The 22,779-nt window shown below is 43.0% G+C and overlaps 1 protein-coding gene across 1 annotated transcript; it reads left to right on the plus strand.

Annotated features, from left to right (window-relative positions):
* The first annotated feature begins 5,371 nt into the window (after nt 1-5,371).
* Nucleotides 5,372-18,303, plus strand: MMP12 (matrix metallopeptidase 12). Its single transcript, XM_060604564.3, has 10 exons — nt 5,372-5,515; nt 6,664-6,911; nt 7,554-7,702; nt 7,790-7,915; nt 10,205-10,366; nt 10,881-11,004; nt 15,249-15,382; nt 15,748-15,907; nt 16,645-16,748; nt 17,658-18,303. Exons 1-10 carry the CDS (start codon nt 5,411-5,413, stop codon nt 17,756-17,758), a joined length of 1,413 nt encoding a protein of 470 aa, XP_060460547.1. The 5' UTR covers nt 5,372-5,410; the 3' UTR covers nt 17,759-18,303.
* The last annotated feature ends 4,476 nt before the right edge of the window (nt 18,304-22,779 follow it).

Raw genomic sequence — 22,779 nt, forward strand, 5'->3', positions numbered from 1 at the left:
CTCCCCAACCACCTCCGGCACTGGCTCGGTGAAGAAAACATCCCTCTCTTCCCAAACGGTAACCATTTCGGGGGATTTCGATTCTTGGGAAAAAGTCAGAATGAGCATAATATGTTCAACGTCACAAAGGTTGAGGCAAAAACCACAGAGTTGGCTAGCGGCTTGAGTGGAGCTTGAACGAAAGGAGAGAAACATAGGAAAACATCACGTAGTTTAAAAATTACCTTGTCCCACTCTCGAAGGGAACTGTGCGGATTGTCTCTAATCTCTTCCCCTCTCTCTCTCCACTGGTTTGTTTTCCCTCTGCGTTGATCTGGCCCACAAATAGAGCCAATCCGTCTTTTCTGCAGATGCAGATACTTTTCAGTGATGCTTCAACAGCTTTGCCTTCTGTGGTCTAAAGAGTCTCTCTGAGATCCAGGCCTCTGGGCTTGATGTGCTCCTCCAGAGACTGCCTAGATCAGACGTGAGGTGTCGTGTCAGGCCAGGCAGAAGTGGTATCACAGGTCTGGTACCGACCCAGGAGTGTGGAGTATGTTGCATATAGGACATACATTCTCAGCGGAGCAGTGCACTCCTCAGTGGGTGAAATTGGTCCCTGGGGCAAAAAAATCTTATTTTTTATGTATAAAGGACAGACATCCATGTGGCATATGAACAGATACAGTTTTAAAATTTTTTTTAACATATATTTATTTTTGAGGGACAGAGAGTGAGTAGGGGAAGGGCAGAGAGAAAGAGGGAGACACAGAATCCGAAGCAGGCTCCAGGCTCCGAGCTGTCAGCACAGAGCCTGACACGGGACTCGAGCCCACAAACCGCGAGATCATGACCTGAGCCGAAGTCAGACGCTCAACCGACTGAGCCACCCAGGCGCCCCTGAACAGATACAGTTTATCTCTGGTGTGAACATTTCATGGGGAAATGTCTCAACTGTCTGTTTATGGGGGGCCCTGCGTGGGTGGCACAAGAGGTTACGGACAGACCGTTCAGGTGCCGGGAGCAGTGCCCGGTGGTTCCATGCATCCTCTTATTTCATCCTCCCAACAGTCGTTTATGGATCTGGGAGCTGCATGTTAATGACTTGCCCAAAGCCACACAGTGTGTAGGTCGCGTAGCCGAGGTCTGAGGCCAAGTCTCTTTCCCAAGCTTTGAACCTCCTGTGAAGCCAGGCCTTACAACTGAAGCCAGTGGGGAGATATCTGCGTCCTTATCTCCACCCCTGGGTATTTACCGTGTTGTTGGAGAGCAAGAACAGGAAAATAGACAGCTAACAGCACGCGTGTTTGTGTTCTCACACTGTGTCTACTCTGTGATGTGCGCGTCAGACATTGGCTTCCTGCTGCATTTTGTGCCTTGGCTTATGGTCGCTTGAGGGGGAGCCACTTGCAGGGGGAAGGAAAGGGACCACGGAAAGAAACCATGGCGACCTTCACCTTCCGTGTTTCCTCCCTCCTCGCCCCTTCTGTGGGCTGCACCCCGTGGGGCTGGCCCCACTCCCGAACCCAACACACTCTGGGTTTCTCACCAACACGCCACAACCTTCTGCTTGGGGTTGGTGAACTCAGGGGTACGATGCGAGGCCGAGCAGCCATTTGAAGGCAGCAGATTTCTGACCAGTCACTCTGACATTCTCTGCCTTAGGGCTTAGTAGCAGCTCCAGGTCGGGTCAAGTTCCGGGTCATTCTGGAAGAAGGTGGAGGGGACTCTTCAAGCTGTCTCCCCCACCAACATCCGCTCTTCTCCAGGCTGTTTTCGATTCAGTGCCGGATGTACATGGATAGTCTTGTGGGTGAAAATTGGTCTTTAGGTGAACTCTTCTCCCCATGTGGAAAAGGTTAGCGGGTCTAACCCAACCCTAACATGACCAACATTCAGGGACAAGAGGTAAAGGGTAAAGGCGAAGAATGAACATTTTTGAGGTGCTGTCATAGGAAGATAAATGCTTTTCACGAATTATGTCATTTGTTCTTCACACAACCTTAATATCGTCCCCACTTTACCCATGAAGGAAACGAAGCAGGGACACGGAGAAGTTAGGTTTAAGTGCACACAACTGGTTGACTCTTCATGTCGCGCTTCTCGGGGGTGCTCTGGGCCAGTTCTTGGGGGGCTCTGGCAGCTAGCCACCTTGGCAGTGGCCACGGCCCAGGCCAGGGCAGGGGGGAGGGGCGCAGAGGTGATTCTCCAGGGATGGACGGGGCCTGCCACCTTGCTGGGCATCCAGATCCCCTACAGTGTCTCAGGCTGTCTGCTTCCTCCGGGCCCCACAGCAGCAAAGGGGAGAGCCTGGCTTCAACGGAAAGGACTGAGGGCATCACAGGGACACGCGTAGTGGTTTGTGGTAGTAAGATAACCCTGGGAAGACAGAAATCTGCAGAAAAACCCGTGAGGTGTGACAGAACCATGGCTGTTGTGACAACAAGTCAGGACAGTCAGGAGACCTCCCTGATGCATCCTCAGGCAATTCACTTCCTTTCTCTGGACTCCCAGTTTTTCATCCATAAAAGGAGAGGATTAACTAGCTGAAGTTTTCTCCCCACAACTGGTGAAAGGGTAAGCTGGGGGATTTTTTTCTATATTTGGGGAACGTGTCTCCTCCCTGGTCCTCACCGATGACCACACTGCCCTTTGCCTCTAGATCCTTAGGGACGACGCCCCGAATAGTTGGAGGTGATTATATCGGGGACATGCCTCAGAATGTCCTGGTATCTGGCTCAGGAGGGAAACAGAGTAATAGGGAAGCTTTGTGCTATTGGATCTGCTTTTCAATAAGAAGGTCTTTCCAGCAAGTTGTCCCCGTTATGAGGGTCTCCGACCTGGGGTACTTTCTGTACTTGCGTAGACACACTGTTCTTTACAGGGAGCGTTGCCCTTGATTCTGACCCCCCTCAGTGCATCCCCTGGAAGCCATGTGCCTGCTGGGACCCTCAGCTCCCAGGCTGGGCCTGGATCACAATCTTTTTGTGACCCTAACGTGGGAGGGAGGTCTGGACACGCACGTGATTTCCCTTCTCATCCCCAATACCACCCTCTTTTCAGTGTCTCGCCTAAGCGTGCAGTAAAGGAAGCAAGACTTCCTGAAGTCTCACTGAAACCATAAGGTGTGTCAGGCATTAGACTAAGTACTTTTCCCTGTAATTTAAGGTAATCCTGGCAACAACTCTGCAGGTAGCTGCTATTTTTATTCCAGTTTCACAAACGAAGACATTAAGTCCTAAAGAGATCAGTGATTGTGAAAGATCGTAACATGAGCTCAGATTCTCAAGCTTGTTGACTTGACCCCAGAACCTAAGGTCACACCCCCTGTAACATTCAATGGCTGCCCAAATGGCCCTTATTGCTCATACTTAACCCATTTGGGGCATTTGATAAGCCAAGACCAGAAACTATTACAATTTGAGTATAGGGTTTTGTGGGTTTTTTTTAATGTTTGTTTATTTTTGAGAGAGACAGATTGGGAGCAAGCAGGGGAGGGGCAGAGAGAGAGAGAGAGAGAGAGAGAATATCCCAAGCAGGCTCCACGCTGTCAGCGCAGAGCCTGATGTGGCTCTCAAAGCTGCAAACCGTGAGATTATGACCTGAGCTAAAGTCGGACACTTAACCCACTGAGCCACCAGCTACCCCAGTTTTTTTTTTTGTTTTTTGTTTTTAAAGACAGCTTCCAGTGAGGACATTTTTCACTTCCTTTGTAGTTGGGCGGCTTTTACCTTGTATTTTACATCCTACGCTTTCTAGACTTCCTGAAAGTCTTCCCCACACCCGACCCCTTCCTGCTTAGGAACACAATGGGTTCTCGTGTGCTTTCAGTGAGGTTTAGGGGCACACCTGCTGTGTAACAACAGCTCCCACAAAGACGGTTCAGTACTGTTGTTCTACCGGCCCTATTCTCCAACAAGATTGCTCCATACCTATTTCTTGAGCACCTACTAACCTCAAGGTGGTTTTAGGCACCAGAAATACAGGGCTGAACAATGCAACCAGACCCTGCCCTCGTGGGGCAATGCTCTGTGGCCAGAGAACCAGCCCCTCCCATGTTTTCTCTAAATCCCATGTTCTGCTGCTTCTTAGCCAGACCATCATGCTTCTCCAATGATTCTTAAGTTCAGTATCTGACAGAACTGCCTTCCAATACTTCTGCTTGATCCTCGTTTTCGTGGGGCATACAGCCTCACCTGGGTGCACCCTAAAGGTGCATGATTCTCTCCTTTTGGGCCGAGAGAAAGGACCTGAATATTCGTCTATACCACTATAGACGGATAATACGACTATGCGCTGGTATTTATGATACACCGTCTTGTGTAATCATCACAAAAGCATAAGGAGGTGAAGGTTATCAGCCTCATTTCAGATGAAACAGCTGAAGATCCTAGAGGTCAAATCAGAGAGCCTGAAAGGGCGGAGTTGGAGGTGGGATGCTGGCTGTAGGGCAGACAGATCCCTTGTTTTCCCGGAGCATCAGCCTCAGGGAAGCGCTGGGGACCCACTGGGAGGTGGGTGACAGCAATGGCTGAACCCTAACCCAGTGTCATGCGACCCCTCAACCACCAGACCGTTCACACAGAATCGGGGGACAGCCCCACCGCTCACGCTTCCACCATCGTGGTTTATTCCTGGATTCTTAGACGGAATCTAATGCTCGTCTTCGAGCATTCCCTACTGACTGAGAGGCAGATGCTGTGCGAACAGAGCAACCACATCAAGGGAAAAGGGGGGAGCTTAGCGGAGAGGGAGATCGATTCCGGGAGCAAACGTTTCCCCCTGCACAGTTGACCTTAAGCTGCTGACTCCAGCCCGTTAGGGAGGCACGGGATCCGCCTCTGGGATCTGTCTCCACAGCCTGCACACAGAACAAAACATCAAAGCATCGTGATGTTACGGACTTTTCCTTGTTCAACACGATGTCTCCATACATCACGGTTCTCTAGGGAGCTAGACTCAGCTTGGAGAGGATTCTTCCAAGTTAGAAAAAAGGCCTTTATGCATCCAACTTTCTACATGTTTTTTAAAAAGCTTATTTTGCCTATAATAAATATAAGGAAATTATTATAGCAAAAATTCAGACACTGAGCTTTCTAGACATAAGTTTCTAAGTTACTGTAACATTGTAGTGCTTAGTGGTCCTCATATAATGCCTTATTTCATAGGGCCTCTTTATTTTGAGGAAATGTACTCTGAATTGCCTGAGTCATGAGTTCGGTGCTAATTGACCCATTGTTGGTCCTAGAAAAATATCTGTGCTTGTGTTTGCGGGTTTTTGAGATAAGTCAAGGGATGATATCAACTGTGAGTCACTCAGGATTTCATATTCACAGAACAGGGCCTAAGGGCTATATAAGCAGGGACGTTTGAGGAACTTTGCACGGAGGAGGAACAGGGTTAGTTGGGGAGAACCCTTCAGAAGTGGAGAATGAAGTTTCCTCTGTTGATGCTGGTCCTACAGGCCACTGCCTCTGGAGCCGTTCCTCTGACTAACTCCACAGGCTCTGAGGAGAATGATGTGCTCTTCGCTGAAGTAAGTACTGTCCCCACAGCATTTACGCAGCCTGACTTTTGTCTTCAAAATTGATCGCATTGACCAGTTTTCTCTTGACATGGACTAGTTGCAAACTGGTTTAGGCGGCTCTTTGCTTTGAACACTGTATTTTTCTTTGCCAAAGACGAATGTAGGAGAAGTACTGGTTTTGAAAGTTTTATAAAATTGGGGGATGACTTTGTTTCTTTTGCTAAAAAGCTGTGGCCAAAGAGTTTTAGTTAAAAAATAATTGGAGTCGTACATCTGGTCTGTGTTTTACAATCGTCGTTTAATGTCATTTAACCATCTGAGGTTTAAACAGTGGCTTCATTATTTAACCGCTTCCGCCCGCCATGATCTTTCAAGACGACTTGTTACCTTCAGTCATCCCAGCTGTTTTTTCATGAGCTTTTTTTTTAAAACAGGATTTTTTGGGGTGCCTGGGTGGCTCAGTCAGTTAAGCAGCCGACTTCGGCTCAGGTCATGATTTCGCGGTCTGTGAGTTCGAGCCCCGCGTCGGGCTCTGTGCTGATGGCTCAGAGCCTGGAGCCTGTTTCAGATTCTGTGTCTCCCTCTCTCTGACCCTCTCCCATTCATGCTCTGTCTCTCTCTGTCTCAAAAATAAATAAACGTTAAAAAAATTTAAAAATAAAAAACAGGATTTTTTTTTCCATTTGTCTCTTTCCTCTGAGTTTGGATGCTCTCCCCGTTTTCCAAGACTCTTTTCACTTTGAATTTGTCGTGGTTGTCCATTGTGTTGAGCTTTGGATTTGTAAGCAGGAAAATTTTATCCCAACTTAAACTAATAATTTGTGCATCCTGACAATGAAGGTCTTGCTCTTTACTTGATGCTGTGATGTGCTAGATGCTGAAATATATTTTAAAAAAATAGAAGCCCGTTCAGAGAGGTAGGGAGACATCAAGGTGTTTTCAGTGGGCTTCCAGCAATCAAAATCGCTAATGGTTTATGACTCACCTTGACGGCACAGAAAATAAAGATTTTTTTCTCATTATAATTAATTGTCTGATACCTGGTTCGGAAGCATCAGTGTACCGTTGAGTCATATATACAGAGGTGCCTCAGAAACCTTTCTGTGTAGTAGAACGTCTAACTAAAGTAGAGCGTCTAACGAAGTACATCTTTCCAGAGGTACCTGGAAACCTTTTACGGTTTTGTCATGGATGGAGCTCCAGTGACAAAAATGAAAGTCAGTCCGAACCTGATGAAGAATAAACTTCAGGAAATGCAGCAGTTCTTGGGGCTGAAAGTGACTGGGAGACTGGACGCCTCTACTCTGGACATGATGCACATGCCCCGATGTGGGGTGCCTGATGTCCACGAGTTCAGGACACTGGCAGGGAGGCCGGTGTGGAGGAAACGCTTTCTCACCTACAGGTAACGTCGTGGCGGTTTTCTCCTTTCCCTGAGGTCTGACTTCCAGAAGCCTGAACCATTTAGATATAGCCCCAAGTCTGAGAGTAGGTGAGAAGCCTCTCTCGATTGTCAACGCCATCCCTGTGTTAAAATTCGTTCTTTCTGGAAGGGGGGATTGTTCACTCAAAGAGGGACTGTTTGGCTTGTCCACCCAGAGCAGAGTAGAAAGCCTTCAAATAAAAGGAGAATTAAGCTATATCTATGATAAACAAGAGACAGGAGAGCATTTTATAGGATAGTCAAGATGGATAAATCCAGACGTCTGGGAGTGGGGACAAAAGGCATAGGCTTCTATGAATGTAAGTCCTTCGCAGAGAAAACCCATAAATCATAAATGAGAAGAAATCCAGTTAGATTCTGTTTCAGGAGGAAGCTGTCCAAGGATACATGTTTTAGTAGTTAATGATGTGGGGTTTGGTTATCCAGAGTATCGATTTACGAGAAGATTCTTTCTCCAGCGATGCAGACAGAAGTGAGGTGTCACAATAAGAACTAACACATGGTTCCCATATATTTCTCTCTCTCCCTCTCCCTCTCCCTCTCCCTCTCCCTCTCCCTCTCCCTCTCCCTCTCCCTCTCCCTCTCCCTCTCCCTCTCATACAGAATCAACAGTTATACTCCTGACATGAAGCCTGCAGATGTTGACTATGCCATCCAAAAAGCTTTTCAAGTATGGAGTGATGTGACTCCCCTGAAATTCAGGAAAATTCACTCAGGAGAGGCTGACATTATGATCGGATTTGCATCTGGAGGTAAAGGAGGTGGACTTCTTTCATCTGTGTCATTGGCACGACCTGTTGTCTGTAAAGAAGGACTAATTGTCTTTACTCTTTCAAAAGCTCATGGAGACTTCAATCCTTTCGACGGCAGAGGGGGAATCATAGCCCATGCTTTCGGACCCGGACCCGGTATTGGGGGAGACACACATTTTGACGAGGCTGAAACCTGGACTGCAAACTACAGAGGTAGGCAAAAATAAAAGCTCACCCGGAGTGTGAACTCAGGAAGCTGAGAAGCCATAGTTTGGAAAGGTAAAAGCATTTAGGCGGTCAGTTCTTGACGGCACAGTCCGTGAAGTCCAGCAAAAGCAGATGCCAACCCTGGGCATACAGCAGTCCTCACGTACGTGGCCATCCACACATGTCATCATATGCTGACGTTTCCTTAGGTTTCTAGTGGCGCAGAAAGATGAAGTTCTATAATAGAAAGTTTAGAAATGCCTGTCGCAAAACACAAGGTTATATGGTCACATAGTCTCCTGAGCTTCCGGGATAGAAATTTCAGGATGCCCAGCTGACCCTTGAACAAAGCGATACCTTGTATGTATTTACGGAGGAGGCTGTAACTCACCATCCCTCTCAGGCAGTTGGGGAAGAGGAACAACTACTCTCCCCTGTTTGGAAGAATCACTACCCATTGGAAAATTCAAACCATCCTATCACAAGCCTTCCTAATCTCTCTGTGGGAAATTCTATGCTGTATGACTGACTCACGAGGGAAGTCATTGGAGAGAAGGTTTTCAAGAATGAGCTCCTCTCAGCATCCCCCTCTCTCTGGCCGATACTACATGCATTGGATGGCAATATTTTTACAGACCAGAAAGGCTGTTTGTTTTAGTCTGATGCATGCCCCAAGGCTTATTAAGTTCTTTATCGAGAAGAGGAGTTTTGCACTGAGACAAAAAGCACACAATGGAGTGGGAAACAGAGGACAGACAGACACCCGGGATTTTGAGATAAGGACCGGTGGTGGTCTTGTGTGCAACACATTACAGGGATGGAGACTAGGATAAATTTAGGATTTAGGTCAAAGTGTAATAGGTTTTGTTTACTTTTCCCGGTTTTAGGCAGAATGCAGAGAATGACAGTCTTTGGTTCTTTCTCATTATTGGAGAGAAGTGAGTTAGTTGCTCAGCCCAGTGTTAGAGGGAATGCTTAGGGGGTCTGTGTTCCTGAAGACCCCCCCCCCCCCCAGAGATGCTCACTCTTGGGTACTGGCCACACCCTGCAGCTAAATGGCGTGTGACTCTGGGAAAATCTATTTTTCTGAGCTTCAGTTGTGCCGTAGAAAAAGAAAGATAAAAATGAAGGCATGGGAGTAGAACAGAGATTTAAAAAAAAATCATAACAGTCCAGGGCTAGTGAAATCTTCTGAAAACTGAGAAATGTGAGAGAAAGGACACGCCCCTTCTCTCTTCCCTACAAATGTGCATCTCTCTAGAACATACAGAAAAAATGAACAGGTGAGACTGTAACTTGGTGACGTCACTGTGTCTACATTGTAAGCATAGACTTTGCCTTCATTTTGAGTCATGTATAGTAAAAAAAGGAGCTTTTGAGCCAAGACATTTAGATTGGATTCTTGGTTCAAGCCCTTAATTTGGTCCATTAATCTTGCTGATACTGTGTCCTCGTCCGTAAATAGACTGAGTGCTGGCTTCCTTTCAAGTTTCGCAAGGAACAGACAGGGTATGATACATTCCTTGGCGGCTCAGAGGACCTGGAACTTAATTTGGCCTTTTATTTGGGTTTAGTAAAGGATGGTTAGTAAAGATATTTCCATATCCACTGAAGTCTGATCAAGCGTACCTGCAGAATGGAAAGGGAATGTTGTAGAAGTGGTGAGAACCAGTAAACACAGCTACAAGACAACATTCTGGAAGTGTTCACGACAGAACACATGCCATGTGAGCTGCTGCTGTGATCCTTTTTGCCCCCAACGGGAAATTTGATGATGTGGAGAGACATTTTTGGTTGTCAAAGTGGAGGGAGTGTGCTACTTGAATTAAGTGGCAAACCCGAGGGCACCTGGGTGACTCAGTCGGTTAAGCATCCGACTTTGGCTCAGGTCATGATCTCGCAGTTTGTGGGTTCGAGCTCCGCAAGGGGCTCTCTGCTGTCAGCACAGAACCTGCTTCAGATATTCTGTCCCCCTCTCTCTGCCCCTCCCTTGCTCACGCTCTCTATCTCTCTCTCAAAAATGAATAAATGTTAAAAAACAAGAAAGAATTTTAAGTGGCAAACCCAGAGATTTCTAGACATCTGTGATACACAGGACAGCCCTAACAACAAGGGATTAACTGGCCTATAAAGTCAATAGTCCTGACATCAAAAAACCTTATGTAAGAGAGAAAGGAAATAAGTAAAGTATTCGCAAATGCGTCCCCTTTCATTGTGTCAGATTTCAGTTGTGTCATTGTCTTCTGGATGCAAATATATTTCACTGCTCTTTTCCCCCCTCTGATTTCCTCTTAGGCACAAACTTGTTCCTAGTTGCTGTTCATGAGCTTGGCCATTCCTTGGGTCTTGGCCATTCCAGTGATCCAAAAGCCATAATGTTCCCTACTTACAGTTACGTTGACCCCAACACCTTTCGCCTCTCTTCTGATGACGTACGTGGTATTCAGTCTCTCTATGGTGAGTTGAATTTCTTTACCATTTTGCTTCACAAAGATACTCACTCTCATGAATAGTCTCATAATATCTGCATCTGAAAAAAACTTTAACATGGATCTTTTCTCTTGAGCCCCCTGAAAACCCTGTGAGGTAGGTCACCCAGATATTATCTTCATTTTACAGAAAAGCACAGAGACCCGGTGTGCTAATGCCAGTGACGGGCAGATTCTGAGTCTTCTGGCCTCAAGCGTGTTCTTTCTGTCCAACATACCATTGTCTTTGATGAAGGCACACAGAGAAATAGTCGGACCGGAACAGGAAAACTGGAGTGATCAGATTTTTCTCCTCCCATGATGTTGCAACCACATGGGAGAAAGATCTTTATTATATGCTTCCTGTGAATATTATAAGAATCCTAAGTTGCTTTTTATGCATTTCTCATCCCGAAAAGTGAATGTTGTAAAAGAATGATTCTTCCCTTTAGCAGCTAAAATGCAATTTTTTCCCCTAATGCTTCTTGAAATGTGTTTTACAGGAGGTCCAGAAAGGCGCCAACCCCCATCACATCCTGACAGTACAGAATCGGCCACCTGCAACCCCATTCTGAGTCTTGACGCTGCCACTACTGTGGGAAATAAAATCATTTTCTTTAAAGACAGGTATAAGAATCCTCCTTACATCTAGCCAATATGGGAGGCTCTGTCCTTGGATTTATAATTTTTTTTTGGTCAGAGAATCGTGGAAAATGATGGAGAATGACGTAGATGAAAACGAAGAGGGACTTGGACTGAATTCTGTAGGAAGTAGACAGCCTGAAGGTTTTGAAGGAAGAGAATGGTGTGATTGCATTTGTGTTTAATGATAAGATTAGTAAGTAAAAAAAAAAAAAAAAAAAAAAAAAGGATTTACAGTACGAATCTGGGGTGAGGAAAGACAAGACAGGAAGAAGTGGAACAAGGCTATTTTAATCACAGGTAAAAATGGTTAAGTCTGGGACTACAGGTGTGACAGTACCTATTAAAAGTCTTGATTACAGAGAAAGTAATTCCAGGATAACTTAATGGTTTCTGCCTTAGAGCATAGATGGAAGCAGGTATTGGAGGTATGAGGAGTGGAGAAAATTAGTATTTGATGGACGGGACAAATATTCTCCATTTTTTAAATGGAAGAGTAATTGACATACAACACCGTATTAGTTTCACGTGCTCAACACAGTAATTTGATATTTATGTATCTTACCAAAGGTCACCAGAATAAGGCTAGTTACCATCTGTCACCACTTAGAGTTCTTACAACATTATTGACTGTATTCCTTATGCTGTACATTACCTGTCTGTGTCTTACTTATTTCATCACCGAAGTTTGTGCCTCTGAATCCCCTCCAGCTATTTTGTCTACCCCTGACTGACTCCCCTTGGCAACCATCAGTTTGTATCTGTGAGTCTGCTTCTCTTCTGTTTTGTTTGTTCATTTGTTTTTGTTGTTTTGTGGACTCCACATCTAAGTGAAATCACATGATGTTTCTTTCTCTGCCTGACTCCCTTTGCTTAGCCTGATATGCTCTAGGCCCCCCGTGTTGTCGCTAATGGCAAGATTTCATTCTTTTTTTGTGGCCGGTATCCCATTGTATACATACCACATCTTCTTTATCCATTCATCTATCAGTGGACATTTAAGTCGCTTCTGTATCTTGGCTATTGTGAATCATGCCGCAATGACCGTAAGGGTACGTATGTCTTTTCTAATGAGCGTTTTGTGTGCTTTGCATAAATACTTAGAAGTGGAGCTGGTAGGTCATATGGCATTTTTTTATAACTAACTTTGTAAAGAGGCTCCAGACTATTTTCCAGAGTAGCTGCACCAGTTTGCATTCCCACCAACGGTGCTTGAGGGCTTCCTTTTCTCCACATCTTCACCACCACGTGTTATTTCTTGTCTTTTTGATGACAGTCATTTCGACAGGAGTAAGGTCATAGCTCGTTGTGGTTTTATGTGCATTTCCTGATAGTTAGTGGTGTTGAGCATCTATTCATGTCTCTGTTGGCTATCTGTAGGTCTTCTCTGGAAAAATATCTGTGCCAGGCCTCTATTTTTTTTTTTATCAGATTGATTTTTTTTTTAAATATCAGGTTGTATGAGTTCTTTATATATTTTGGATGTTAACATTTTATTGGATATATCTCCGGCAAGAGTCTCCCATTAAATAGTTTGCCTTTTCCTTTTGTTGATGGTTTCCTTCACTGTACAAAAGGTTTTTAGTTTGATGCAGTCCCACTTGTCCATTTTTGCTTTTGTTGTCCTTGTGTGAGGGGACAGATTAAAAAAAAAAGAAATCTCTAAAGCTAGTGTCAAAGAGCTCACTGCCTATGTTTTCTTCTAGAAGTGTTATGGTTTCAGGTTCTACAGAAAAATCCATTTTGAGTTTTTTTCTGTATGTGGTGTGAGAAAGTGGTCTGGCTTCATTCTTCTGCATGTAGCTGTCCAGTTTTCCTGACACCATTTGTTGAAGAGACTGTCCTTTCCCTGTTGTATGTTCTCAGCTCCTTTGTCATAAATTAATTGACCATATAAGTGTGGGTTTATTTCTGCGCCCTGTATTCTGTTTATTGATCTCTGTGACTGTTGTTGTCTAACACCATACTGGTTTGATTAATTTTTCTGTGTAGTATAGAAATCTGGAGCATTTTACCTCCAGCTTTGTTCTTTCTCAAGTTTGCTTTGGCTACTTAGGATCTTTTGTGGTTCCATACAGATTTTAAGAGTCTTTGTTCTAGTTCTGTGAAAAGTGATGTAACTATTTTGATAGAGATCTCACTGAATCTGTAAATTGCTTTGGATAGTATGGATATTTTAGTAATATTTCCTCTTGCAATCCACGAGCATGGAATAGATTTCCATTTATTTGTGTCATTGTCAATTCTTTCATTAGTATCTTAAAAGTTTTCAGAGTACAGGTCTTTCACTTCCTTGGCAAAATTTATTCTGAAGTACTTTATTTTTTTGATGCAATTATAAATTGGAATGCACTATTAATTTCTTCTGATAGTTTATTATTAATGTACAGAAACACAACAGATTTCTGTGTATTGGTTTTTTATCCTGAATCTTTACTATGTTCACTTATTAGTTGTACCGGTTTTTTGGTGGTGTCTGTAGGGTTTTGTATAGGTAGTATTATGTCATCTGCAAATAGTGACAGTTTTACTTCTTCCTTTCCAATTTGGATGTCCCCCTTTTTTTTCTTGCCTAATTTCTGTGACTAGGACTTGCAATAAGAGTGAACTTCATGGTCTTGTTCCTGATGGTAAAGGAAAAGCTTTCTGTTTTCACCATTTAGTATAATGCTAGCTCTGGGTTTGCCATGCATGGCCTTTATTATGTTGACATATATTTCCTCTATAACCATTTTGTTGAGAGTTTTTCTCGTGAATCACTGTTCAATTTTGTCCAATTATTTTTCTGCAGCTATTGAAACGATCATATGCTTTTTAGCCTTCGTTTTGTTCATGTGATGTATTGCAATGATTTGTGGATATTGAACCATCCCTGCATCCTTGGAATACATTCCACTTGATGGTGGTGTATGATCCTTTTGATGTATTGTTGAATTTGGCTCACTAATATTTTGTTGAGAATTTTTGTATCTATGTTCATCAGGAATATTGTCCTGTAATTTTCTTTTTTTGTAGTGCATTTGTTTGATTTTGGTATCAGAGTAATGCTGGCCTTGTAGAATGAGTTTGGGAGCATTCCTTCCCCTTCATTTTTTTTTTTTTTTTTTTTTTTTTGGAATAATTTGAGAAGGGTAGGTATTAAGTCTTCTTTCATTGTTTGGCAGGATTCACCTTTGAAACTGCCTGATCCTGGATTTTTGTTTCTTGAGAGCTTTTGATTACTCAATTTCATTTCTGGTAGCGTCTGTTCAAATTTTCTATTTCTTTCTGATTCAGTCTTGGAAGATTGTATGTTTCTGAGAAATTATATCCATTTCTTTTGGTTGTCCAGTTTGTTCACACATAATTGTTAATAGTAGTCTTTTGTGATTGTTTGTATTTCTTTGGAATCCATTGTAACTTCCCTTTCATTTCTGAATGTATTTATGTGAGCCCTCTTTTTTTTTTTTTCTGGTGAGTCTGGATAAAGGCTTATCAATTTTGTTTATCTTTTGAAAGGCCAAAATCTTACTTTCATTGATCTGGTAAATTTTTTCTCAGTCTTTATTTCATGTATTTCCACTCTGATCTTTATTATTTCCTTCTTTTAACTAGCTGTGGGCTCTCTTTGTTCTTTTTCTAGTTCCTTTAGATGTCAAGTTAGATTGTTTATTTGGGGTTTCTCTTGTTTTTTTGAGGTACACCTATATCGCTATAAACTTCCCTCTTAGAACTGCTTTTGCTGCTTCCCTAAGAGTTTAGACTGTTATGTTTTCATTTTCATTTGTCTCAAGGCAATTTTTAATTCCTTATTTGATTTCTTCATTCTTTATTGGTTGTTCAGTAGCATCTTACTCAGGCTCCACATATTTGTGGGTTTTTTTTTTTCCAATTTTCTTCTTGTAAATGATTTCCGGTTTCGTTATTCTCCATTTTTGAGATCCAAAAACTGGACATTTAGGTTGAATAACTTCATTTAGATTACAAAACTGGTGAATGAATTGTGGGTGCAGATGAAAACCTAGATCCCTTGAAGTATCAAAGCTTCCATATGGTGATTTGCCCATTCAGATCATTGTTATTATGAAAGACTTGATTAAGGTCCTTTCCTCATGCTCCTAGAGAGACATTCATGGAACAGAATGTAAGAATATTGAAAAACAGCATTGCTTTAGGTCATTCCCACTGAACATTTCATGGCTCTTGAGTCTACAGTGATTTTTTAACATGTTTTAAATGTTTTTCATCAGATACTTTGGGTGGAGGAATCCTGAGAGTCCAAAGAGCAATATTAGTTTAATTTCTTCTTTCTGGCCAAACTTACCATCTGGCATTCAAGCTGCTTATGAAATTGGAGACAGAAATCAAGTCTTTCTTTTTAAAGGTAACTCTCATATTTAGTTTGCTATTGAGTGTACTTCAAGGAAGAGAATACATGAAGGAAATACTACTAATTTTTATAAACATAGAAAAAAGTACCCCAGATCTAATTAATGGTGAGTCTTAACTATGAGCCAAAAATAGCTTAAATACCTAGGTAATGTGTAAAAATTTCAGGAAAAGTTTGTCAAATATCGATCATAATACTTGTGAAAAATATACAGAACCACTGGAGACAAATCATGTTCAAGAACAAAGAGCAGTATGTTTTAGAACTATGGATAAAGAATGACATTGTTTGTAGTGAGTCGGTGTTTCTGTGACTCTTTTTATATGACTCCAGTGTATTCTTTTTCTTTATCTTCACAGATGATAAGTATTGGGTAATTAGCAACTTAAGACCACAACGACTCTATCCCAAGAATGTACGTTCTTTGGGCTTTCCTAACTTTGTGGAAAAAATTGATGCAGCTGTTTTTAATCCACTTCTCTATAAGACCTACTTCTTTGTAGGTAGTCAATATTGGAGGTGAGCTTTAATGATTGGTTATTTGACTCCTAAAATTTGTGGAATGGGCAGGGAGTGGGGTTTTCCAGTAGGTAGTTTTTCTATTTAAATTCCTAAGGATCCTTGACCTTCCTAGAAGAGAGATCAAGAGAACATACGTCTGGAATAGTTAATTATCATCCTGGGTCAATTCTCGGGACTTCTGGATTCTGATTTGTAAGATGGCACACGATGTGTTTTTTTTTTAAAGGAACACTTTAAATAAAATGTTCCATTATTAATCATAGTGCAGACACATTGGGAAATAGTGGTATAATGTACGAGACCCAGAATTTACACAGTCTCTTTAGGGAGTGTGGGTATTTTCAGATTCCTTTTTATAACCTTGGACCCAGGAAGACAAAATGAGGAGACCATCTTCTGAGTGACAGCAAATCCTGCAAGGTCTTCCCTAACAGGAAATTAGACAGTCTGGCTCTGTAACGCAAGACCAGGTCCTGGTGCAAGCCTTGCGCAGGAGCGAGGGAAGTTCCTGACCAGAAATTGGGACTCCTAGGGTCCGAGTCCTGTGGGGACTAGGAATAAATCAGTGAACTGCTTAGGTCTTTGATCTTCTTATCAGCGCAGTTTAAGCCTGTTCAGAAAAAGCCTTTCAAGAGAGAATAGGTGGGTTTTGTGGTTCATGTCATAAAATATCAAGGTCTACATCATGAAATCCATTTTTCAGTGGAGGTCCTACTGATTGTTTTTTTGCTCAGGTACGATGAGAGGAGACAACTCATGGACCCCGGTTATCCCAAATTCATTACCAAAGCCTTTCCGGGCATTGGGCCTAAAATCGATGCAGTCTACTATAATAACAGTAAGTAGATTATGGGAATCCCTTTTTAAAACACTGAAGATTATAAAGGCTCCAAGGTCAGAGGATGTGGAATCAAATCAGAAAAGAACAGAACCCTGAATCTCTCCACAGGGCCACAGACAGAAAATTCATAGTCTGCTTAGTTGAGAATCGGTAGGCTTGAAGAATGAGGGAGCTAGAACCAACAGTTTATTTCTAGGGTGGTCTAGCAGGTGGGAGCATATGGTTGTTGCCACATCTATGTGTCTGAGTCTCTGGAGTTGCTGTTCCCATCAAGCTTTGCAGTTGTGCAAGTGAGCACATGGCAAGACTCGGGCAAGCTGGACTCACACACTTATTTGTGCCTTGCATTTTTTTCCCTTCCTGGCAGCCCCCTCCACCCTTTCTGGGTTTTCATGGAGCAGGGCTAAGGGTGGGATAAAAAAAAAAAAAAACGCTGAGCTTGTTTGCGTTTGTGTTGAGGAATATCCTCAGGCAAGGTCAGCCTAAGCAAATTGTTGGCTGGGCCAAGGCATTTGGCTTCTATGCCAATGCCCCTGTCTGTCTTACTTCTCCATCGAGGCCTCCGTGTGCCCTGCCTGGGCCCAGTGTTTTCCCTCCCACTCTGAGTTCTCCACCTGGAGTGTGACCTTTCAAAAACTCACCTCTTAATAGTCAGTTTCTAAGACCAAGCAATCTTCTCAATAAAATTACTGAAGATACTTAATAGTGAAATGATGATAAACACATATCCAGGGACAGGATACCCAGTGCCAGGACCCAACGTTTATATTCTCAAATGTCTAATATAAACCATCTATAAAGTCTGGTCTAATATAGATATTCTGTAAAAACACAGATGTGTGTTACCTTCTTTTTTTAAAAAATGCAAGTGGGGATTTAAGCTGTTCAATGTGTTTTCATTTTCAGGACACTACTATTTCTTCCAAGGATCTGATGTATCGGAATATGATGTCCTATCCCATCGTGTCACCAAAAGGCTGAAACACGATATCAAGTTAGGTTGTTAGGAAGGGTGTAATTAGTAATGTTGGTCAATTCACTTCAGTTAAATAAGAATTTATTGCTTACTTGCTCTGTGGCCAGCGTACCAGTGCATGCTGGTGCATTTCATAAAATAAGGTAAAGTCTATAGGCCAGAGATAAATGATCATACACGTAAATGGTCATACAAATTGCGTAAGATTTTTCGATTTTGAAAACCCTCACTGTCAATTTTTACTTGATTCAACTATTCAGCTTCAAAACAGACACCTTCAAGGGGCCATAGACTATCTTGGTCCCTGACCATCCCACAACTGAGACATTATCATGATTTCTTTGCCTTAACTAATATTAAGAAATCATTTGTTTCTGTGGCCATTAAAGGTTTGAACAAGTACATTTTTTTAATTCTTTTGGAGTAAAAACAGAATATACCAGGAAATGACAATTAATGTAAGTAATATATAAATAAATTATATAATTATGGTGACAATGTTATTTTATTCTGTTGTCAGTGTTGACTTTTCTAAATCGTATATGAAGTATACATATATATATTTTTTTTCTTTTGCTCAAATAAAAACTTTGAAAGAAAGTATTTGGTTTCTGGGAATTTTTTCATGAAAAACTGTATTTTGAAAATAGTTTTGGACCTACTCCTAAATAAAGAGTCTCTAAATGACTGAGGTGTGAATGGGAATATGGCAAATGGGAGAGGTCATATTTGCCTTGGCCACTTATCTAAGGCTACCTAAATCCCTGGTCTCAAGGCAGGAAAGCATTCTCTGGACTGCGTGTGACCCCGAGGGGCACGCCCAGTGTACAACCATGCGCCTGGAGAGAAAAGATGTAATGGGAACTTCCTGGTCTCCTGTGATTCCCACTGTGGCTCAAGTCTCCCCGTGTGGGCCTTGTAATTACTGTGTCACCTTGACAAGGCATTAAATCTAAGCTTCCCCAAATTTAGTAAAAAGTATTAGAAAGTGTTACCTTCTTTCAAGGTTTTTATTCATTGAGACAACAAGATACACGATGAGCACGTCACGCTGGTAGCTTGTTCTGCCTAGTGTCGATTTTGTTCGCTGCCTTGACCCACACTTTCCCTATTTCTGGATTGCATATACGCATGTTAAAGTTCCAATTCGTATGATACGGGTTTGTGGAATGCTTGTAGCTTTCCATTTATTTGCACACCATCACTGCTGATGGCAAGATCCAAGCAATAGTGAATCCCATTTAAGCTCAGATGATCCCTTTTGATTAGTGGGAGGAACTGAGGTCAGAAAATATGAGGAGCAGATCGATTCTAGATGGGGGTGGAGTTCTCTGTCCTTCAGGGCTTAGATCCATTCTCTAGTAAGTGCTTTTTGAGTATAATAATCCTGGCATTGTCTTTGCAAGGCACAGGGTCAAGCCATTCTGAGAAGGAATGTTATTTCCCCTCAGCAAACTACACGCTGGACATCCTTCAAAAGAAGAATTCCCCACGGGATTAACATCAAAAGAAAACAGTGGTATCTGGGTTGGATTGTCTTTGGCCTTAGGTAATTCAGGGGCAGCCATTTCCCTTAACAGATGAGTGTGTTGGAGTAAAAGCCAAGAGCGTGCCCTTCTCAGTCTCAGCGGCACTCGTGACAAATGCCTCCACAGATTTACAGGTGGACCCTTCCTCCCTCTACTTCTGTTTGTGCTGCATCTTTAAATTTTGTTTAACAAATCCTTAGAATGGGAACCGTGTGCCAGGCACTGTTCTAAGTGATGCATGCGCGTGCGTGCACGCACACACACACACACACACACACACACCTCACTGCTTTCATCCCAAGCTCCAGGCAAATGCTGTCTTTCTCTTTTGTTTCAATGAAAAGACCAAGGCACCGAGAGGTAAACCCAACTCGCCTGAGGCTACACAGTCTTGGAGGTGAAATTCAAAGCCAGTCAGTTTGACTCCAGAATCTGTGTTATTAACCACCACAAACCCTGCCTTTTAAAATCATTACGTGGAGAAAAATCAAAGTACCCACTCTGTACCACTTTGTACCTCCACTTGACCTCTCAGTTACAAGGTCTTTAATACATCATAAGGATTCTGTGTCCAGTCCACGGAGTATCATTTTGCTTTGGGAAATGTAGTAGTGTTATCTTGCTAATGACAGAGAGCAAATACCCAAGACTTGGAAATGACGATTGTCTTTACGATACAGTGATTCACATTGTCTAGTAGATCCTCTGGAGGACAGCTGATTTTACGAGGGTGTGCACCTCTGACTTGGCACCGACCAGGCTATCCATAAATCTGTAAAGATAGAAATAGTATAAAAATGGCAATAATGCAAATTGTTCCTTTCTGTAGCAATGCAAATAAATGTTACGTCTTAGAAATTTAATTGAGGGGCTCCTGGGTGGTTCAGTCAGTTGAGCTTCTGACTCTTGATTTCAGCTCAGGTCATGATCCTGGGGTTGTTGGATCGAGCCCCATGTCAGGAATTCATTCTCTCTCTCTCTCTCTCTCTCTCTCTCCTTCTGCCCCTTCCCTGCTCGTACTCTCTCTCACTTTCTAAAATAAAAAAATAAATATAATTTATTTCTGCCTTGTAGAAGAGACAACCCCAAACATTACATTTCATAGCCCTATAAGATAAATTCGTTATAGGGTCGTCTGGGGGGCTTAGTCGGTTAAGTGTCTGACTCTTGACTTCGGCTCAAGTCATCATCTCATTGTTAGTGGGTTTGAGCCCTGTGTCAGATTATGCTGACAGCATGGAGCCTGCTTGGGATTCTCTCTCTCCCTCTGTCTCTGCCCCTCCCCTGCTCTCTCTCTCTCTCTCTCTCAAAAGTAAACTTTAAGAAAAGAAAATTCATTTCAGCATATCTTACTGCATACGCATTTTTCAAATCCTTCTTTTTTTTTTTTTTTAAACACTGATTTTTCTGTTCTTTTTTTTTTAATTTTTTTTTCAACGTTTTTTTTTTTTTATTTATTTTTGGGACAGAGAGAGACAGAGCATGAACGGGGGAGGGGCAGAGAGAGAGGGAGACACAGAATCGGAAACAGGCTCCAGGCTCCGAGCCATCAGCCCAGAGCCTGACGCGGGGCTCGAACTCACGGACCGCGCGATCGTGACCTGGCTGAAGTCGGACGCTTAACCAACTGCGCCACCCAGGCGCCCCTCAAATCCTTCTTAAAACCAATTCCCTCGCTAGTTAGTGAGTTGGATAATATCTCCAACGTGTTCATCTTTTATGTACACAAAAGACACTTTTAACTTTTTTGAAAATTACGCTTCGGCGCTAGTTAGCCAACAGGAAGGAGCAGAGGCTGCCCACCATTGGGACCACCAGGTAGAGAAGCCCCCATGCCAGTAAAGCAAATCCTCAACCCAGACAGAACCAGAAGCTAGTCTTCCTGATCCTGTCTCCCTCCTGCCCTCTAATGTAGCGAAGGACGTCACCACTGCAGAAGAGAAGGGAAAAGCGTGCCACTTCTGGGTGGCAGTCAGTTTGCCGGTTCACTTGTGTTGCCTTCGTTCATTCACTGAAGAATATTTATCATCTGCTGGATTCTCGACCCCGTGATGGGTATGAGGAGCCCAGAGAGAACTAGGAGAGTCTCTGCCCCCAAAGGCACAAAAGATGACAGACCAGATTGCCATGTTGTCAAGTGGGTAGAGTAACTGAAGTTTAAGCACAAGATGGAAAACTCAGTCAGTCTCTGCCCAGAAATTCAGGGACACAGAATGCCTGCTGTGGAAAACAGTATCAGAGCTGTGCTTTGAAATACGAGAGAACGTTGTCACGCAGCAGAGTGTTCGGCTGAGGGGACTGAGAGCAGCGGCAGAAGCCTCTTCAGAGGCCCCCGATGCACAAAGAGTAGCTTTTACAAAATTGGAGCGTGAAATATGAAGGAAGGAATGACAAGAGTTGAGACAGCAGATCATGAAGGACCTTTCCTGCTATGCGTTTGACCTTTGTCTCGTAAATGACATGGCCTTATTGGAAGGGTTTAAAATGGAAATGAGCAAACTGCATACAGAAGATTTTTTTATACATTTTTTTAATGTTTTTTATTTTTATTTTTGAGACAAAGAGAGACAGAGCATGAGCAGGGGAGGGGCAGAGAGAGAGGGAGACACAGAATCGGAAGCAGGCTCCAGGCTCTGAGCCGTCAGCCCAGAGCCTGACGCGGGGCTCGAACTCACGGACTGTGAGATCATGACTGAGCTGAAGTCGGACGCTTAACCGACTGAGCCACCCACGCGCCCCTAGAAGATCTTTTGTGATGGAAGTTTCAAAAGTAGATCCGAAGGAATTAGGGCTAGATGCAAAGGAGAACAACTTCTCTGCTATCACCACTAGACCATGCGAGAGAAGTGAAGTCATGGGGAGGGTGGAAGTGACGTTCAAGAGGGGATATTATAACAGCTACAAGAGAGAATTAATAGAGTCTGGTGACTGCTTTGCATGTGGGTTATGGCTGAAAAGGACTAATAGAGGATGACCTTTAAGGATCTGGTTTAAGAAATTATCTTGAATAGGGAAGAGACCAGGAAAAGCGGGTCGTGGAGAGGGTAGTGATGTGGTTGGTGCAGTGGAGATCATTGGATCTGTTGAGTCTGGGAGCCTCAGGACATTCAGAAGAGGATGTCCGATAGACAATGGTATGGCATCCAGGCCCAGTAAAAAGGTCTGGATATTATGTATACATAAATATGACTTCCAAGGAGCATTTCTGTTTCTGGCCATATTGGAGTAATTCTTTTTTTTTTCTTCTTAAAATAGTGGTTATTACGTCTATTAGGAAGCAAGAGGATTTTTCTGGGGTCTCTTTCTAGGATTTGTGGCTGGGGCTTTTGGATGCAGAATCTCTACCTTGCAAATTGCTCAGGATTTAGTACCCTCAAGGTCCTTCTGACATAAGCATTTGACCGTGGAGAATTTCCCTTTTCCCCCCATTTGTTCTGGCTAGCTGCTCACTTGTGCTTTCATCCTTAATTTAGCTTCAGCTCACTGTGTGCGTGCGTGTGCGTGTGTGTAGCAGGGCTGGGGG

This window comes from Panthera onca, chromosome D1 (assembly GCF_046562875.1).
Source record: "Panthera onca isolate mPanOnc1 chromosome D1, mPanOnc1 haplotype 2, whole genome shotgun sequence".
Classification (NCBI taxonomy): domain Eukaryota; kingdom Metazoa; phylum Chordata; class Mammalia; order Carnivora; family Felidae; genus Panthera; species Panthera onca.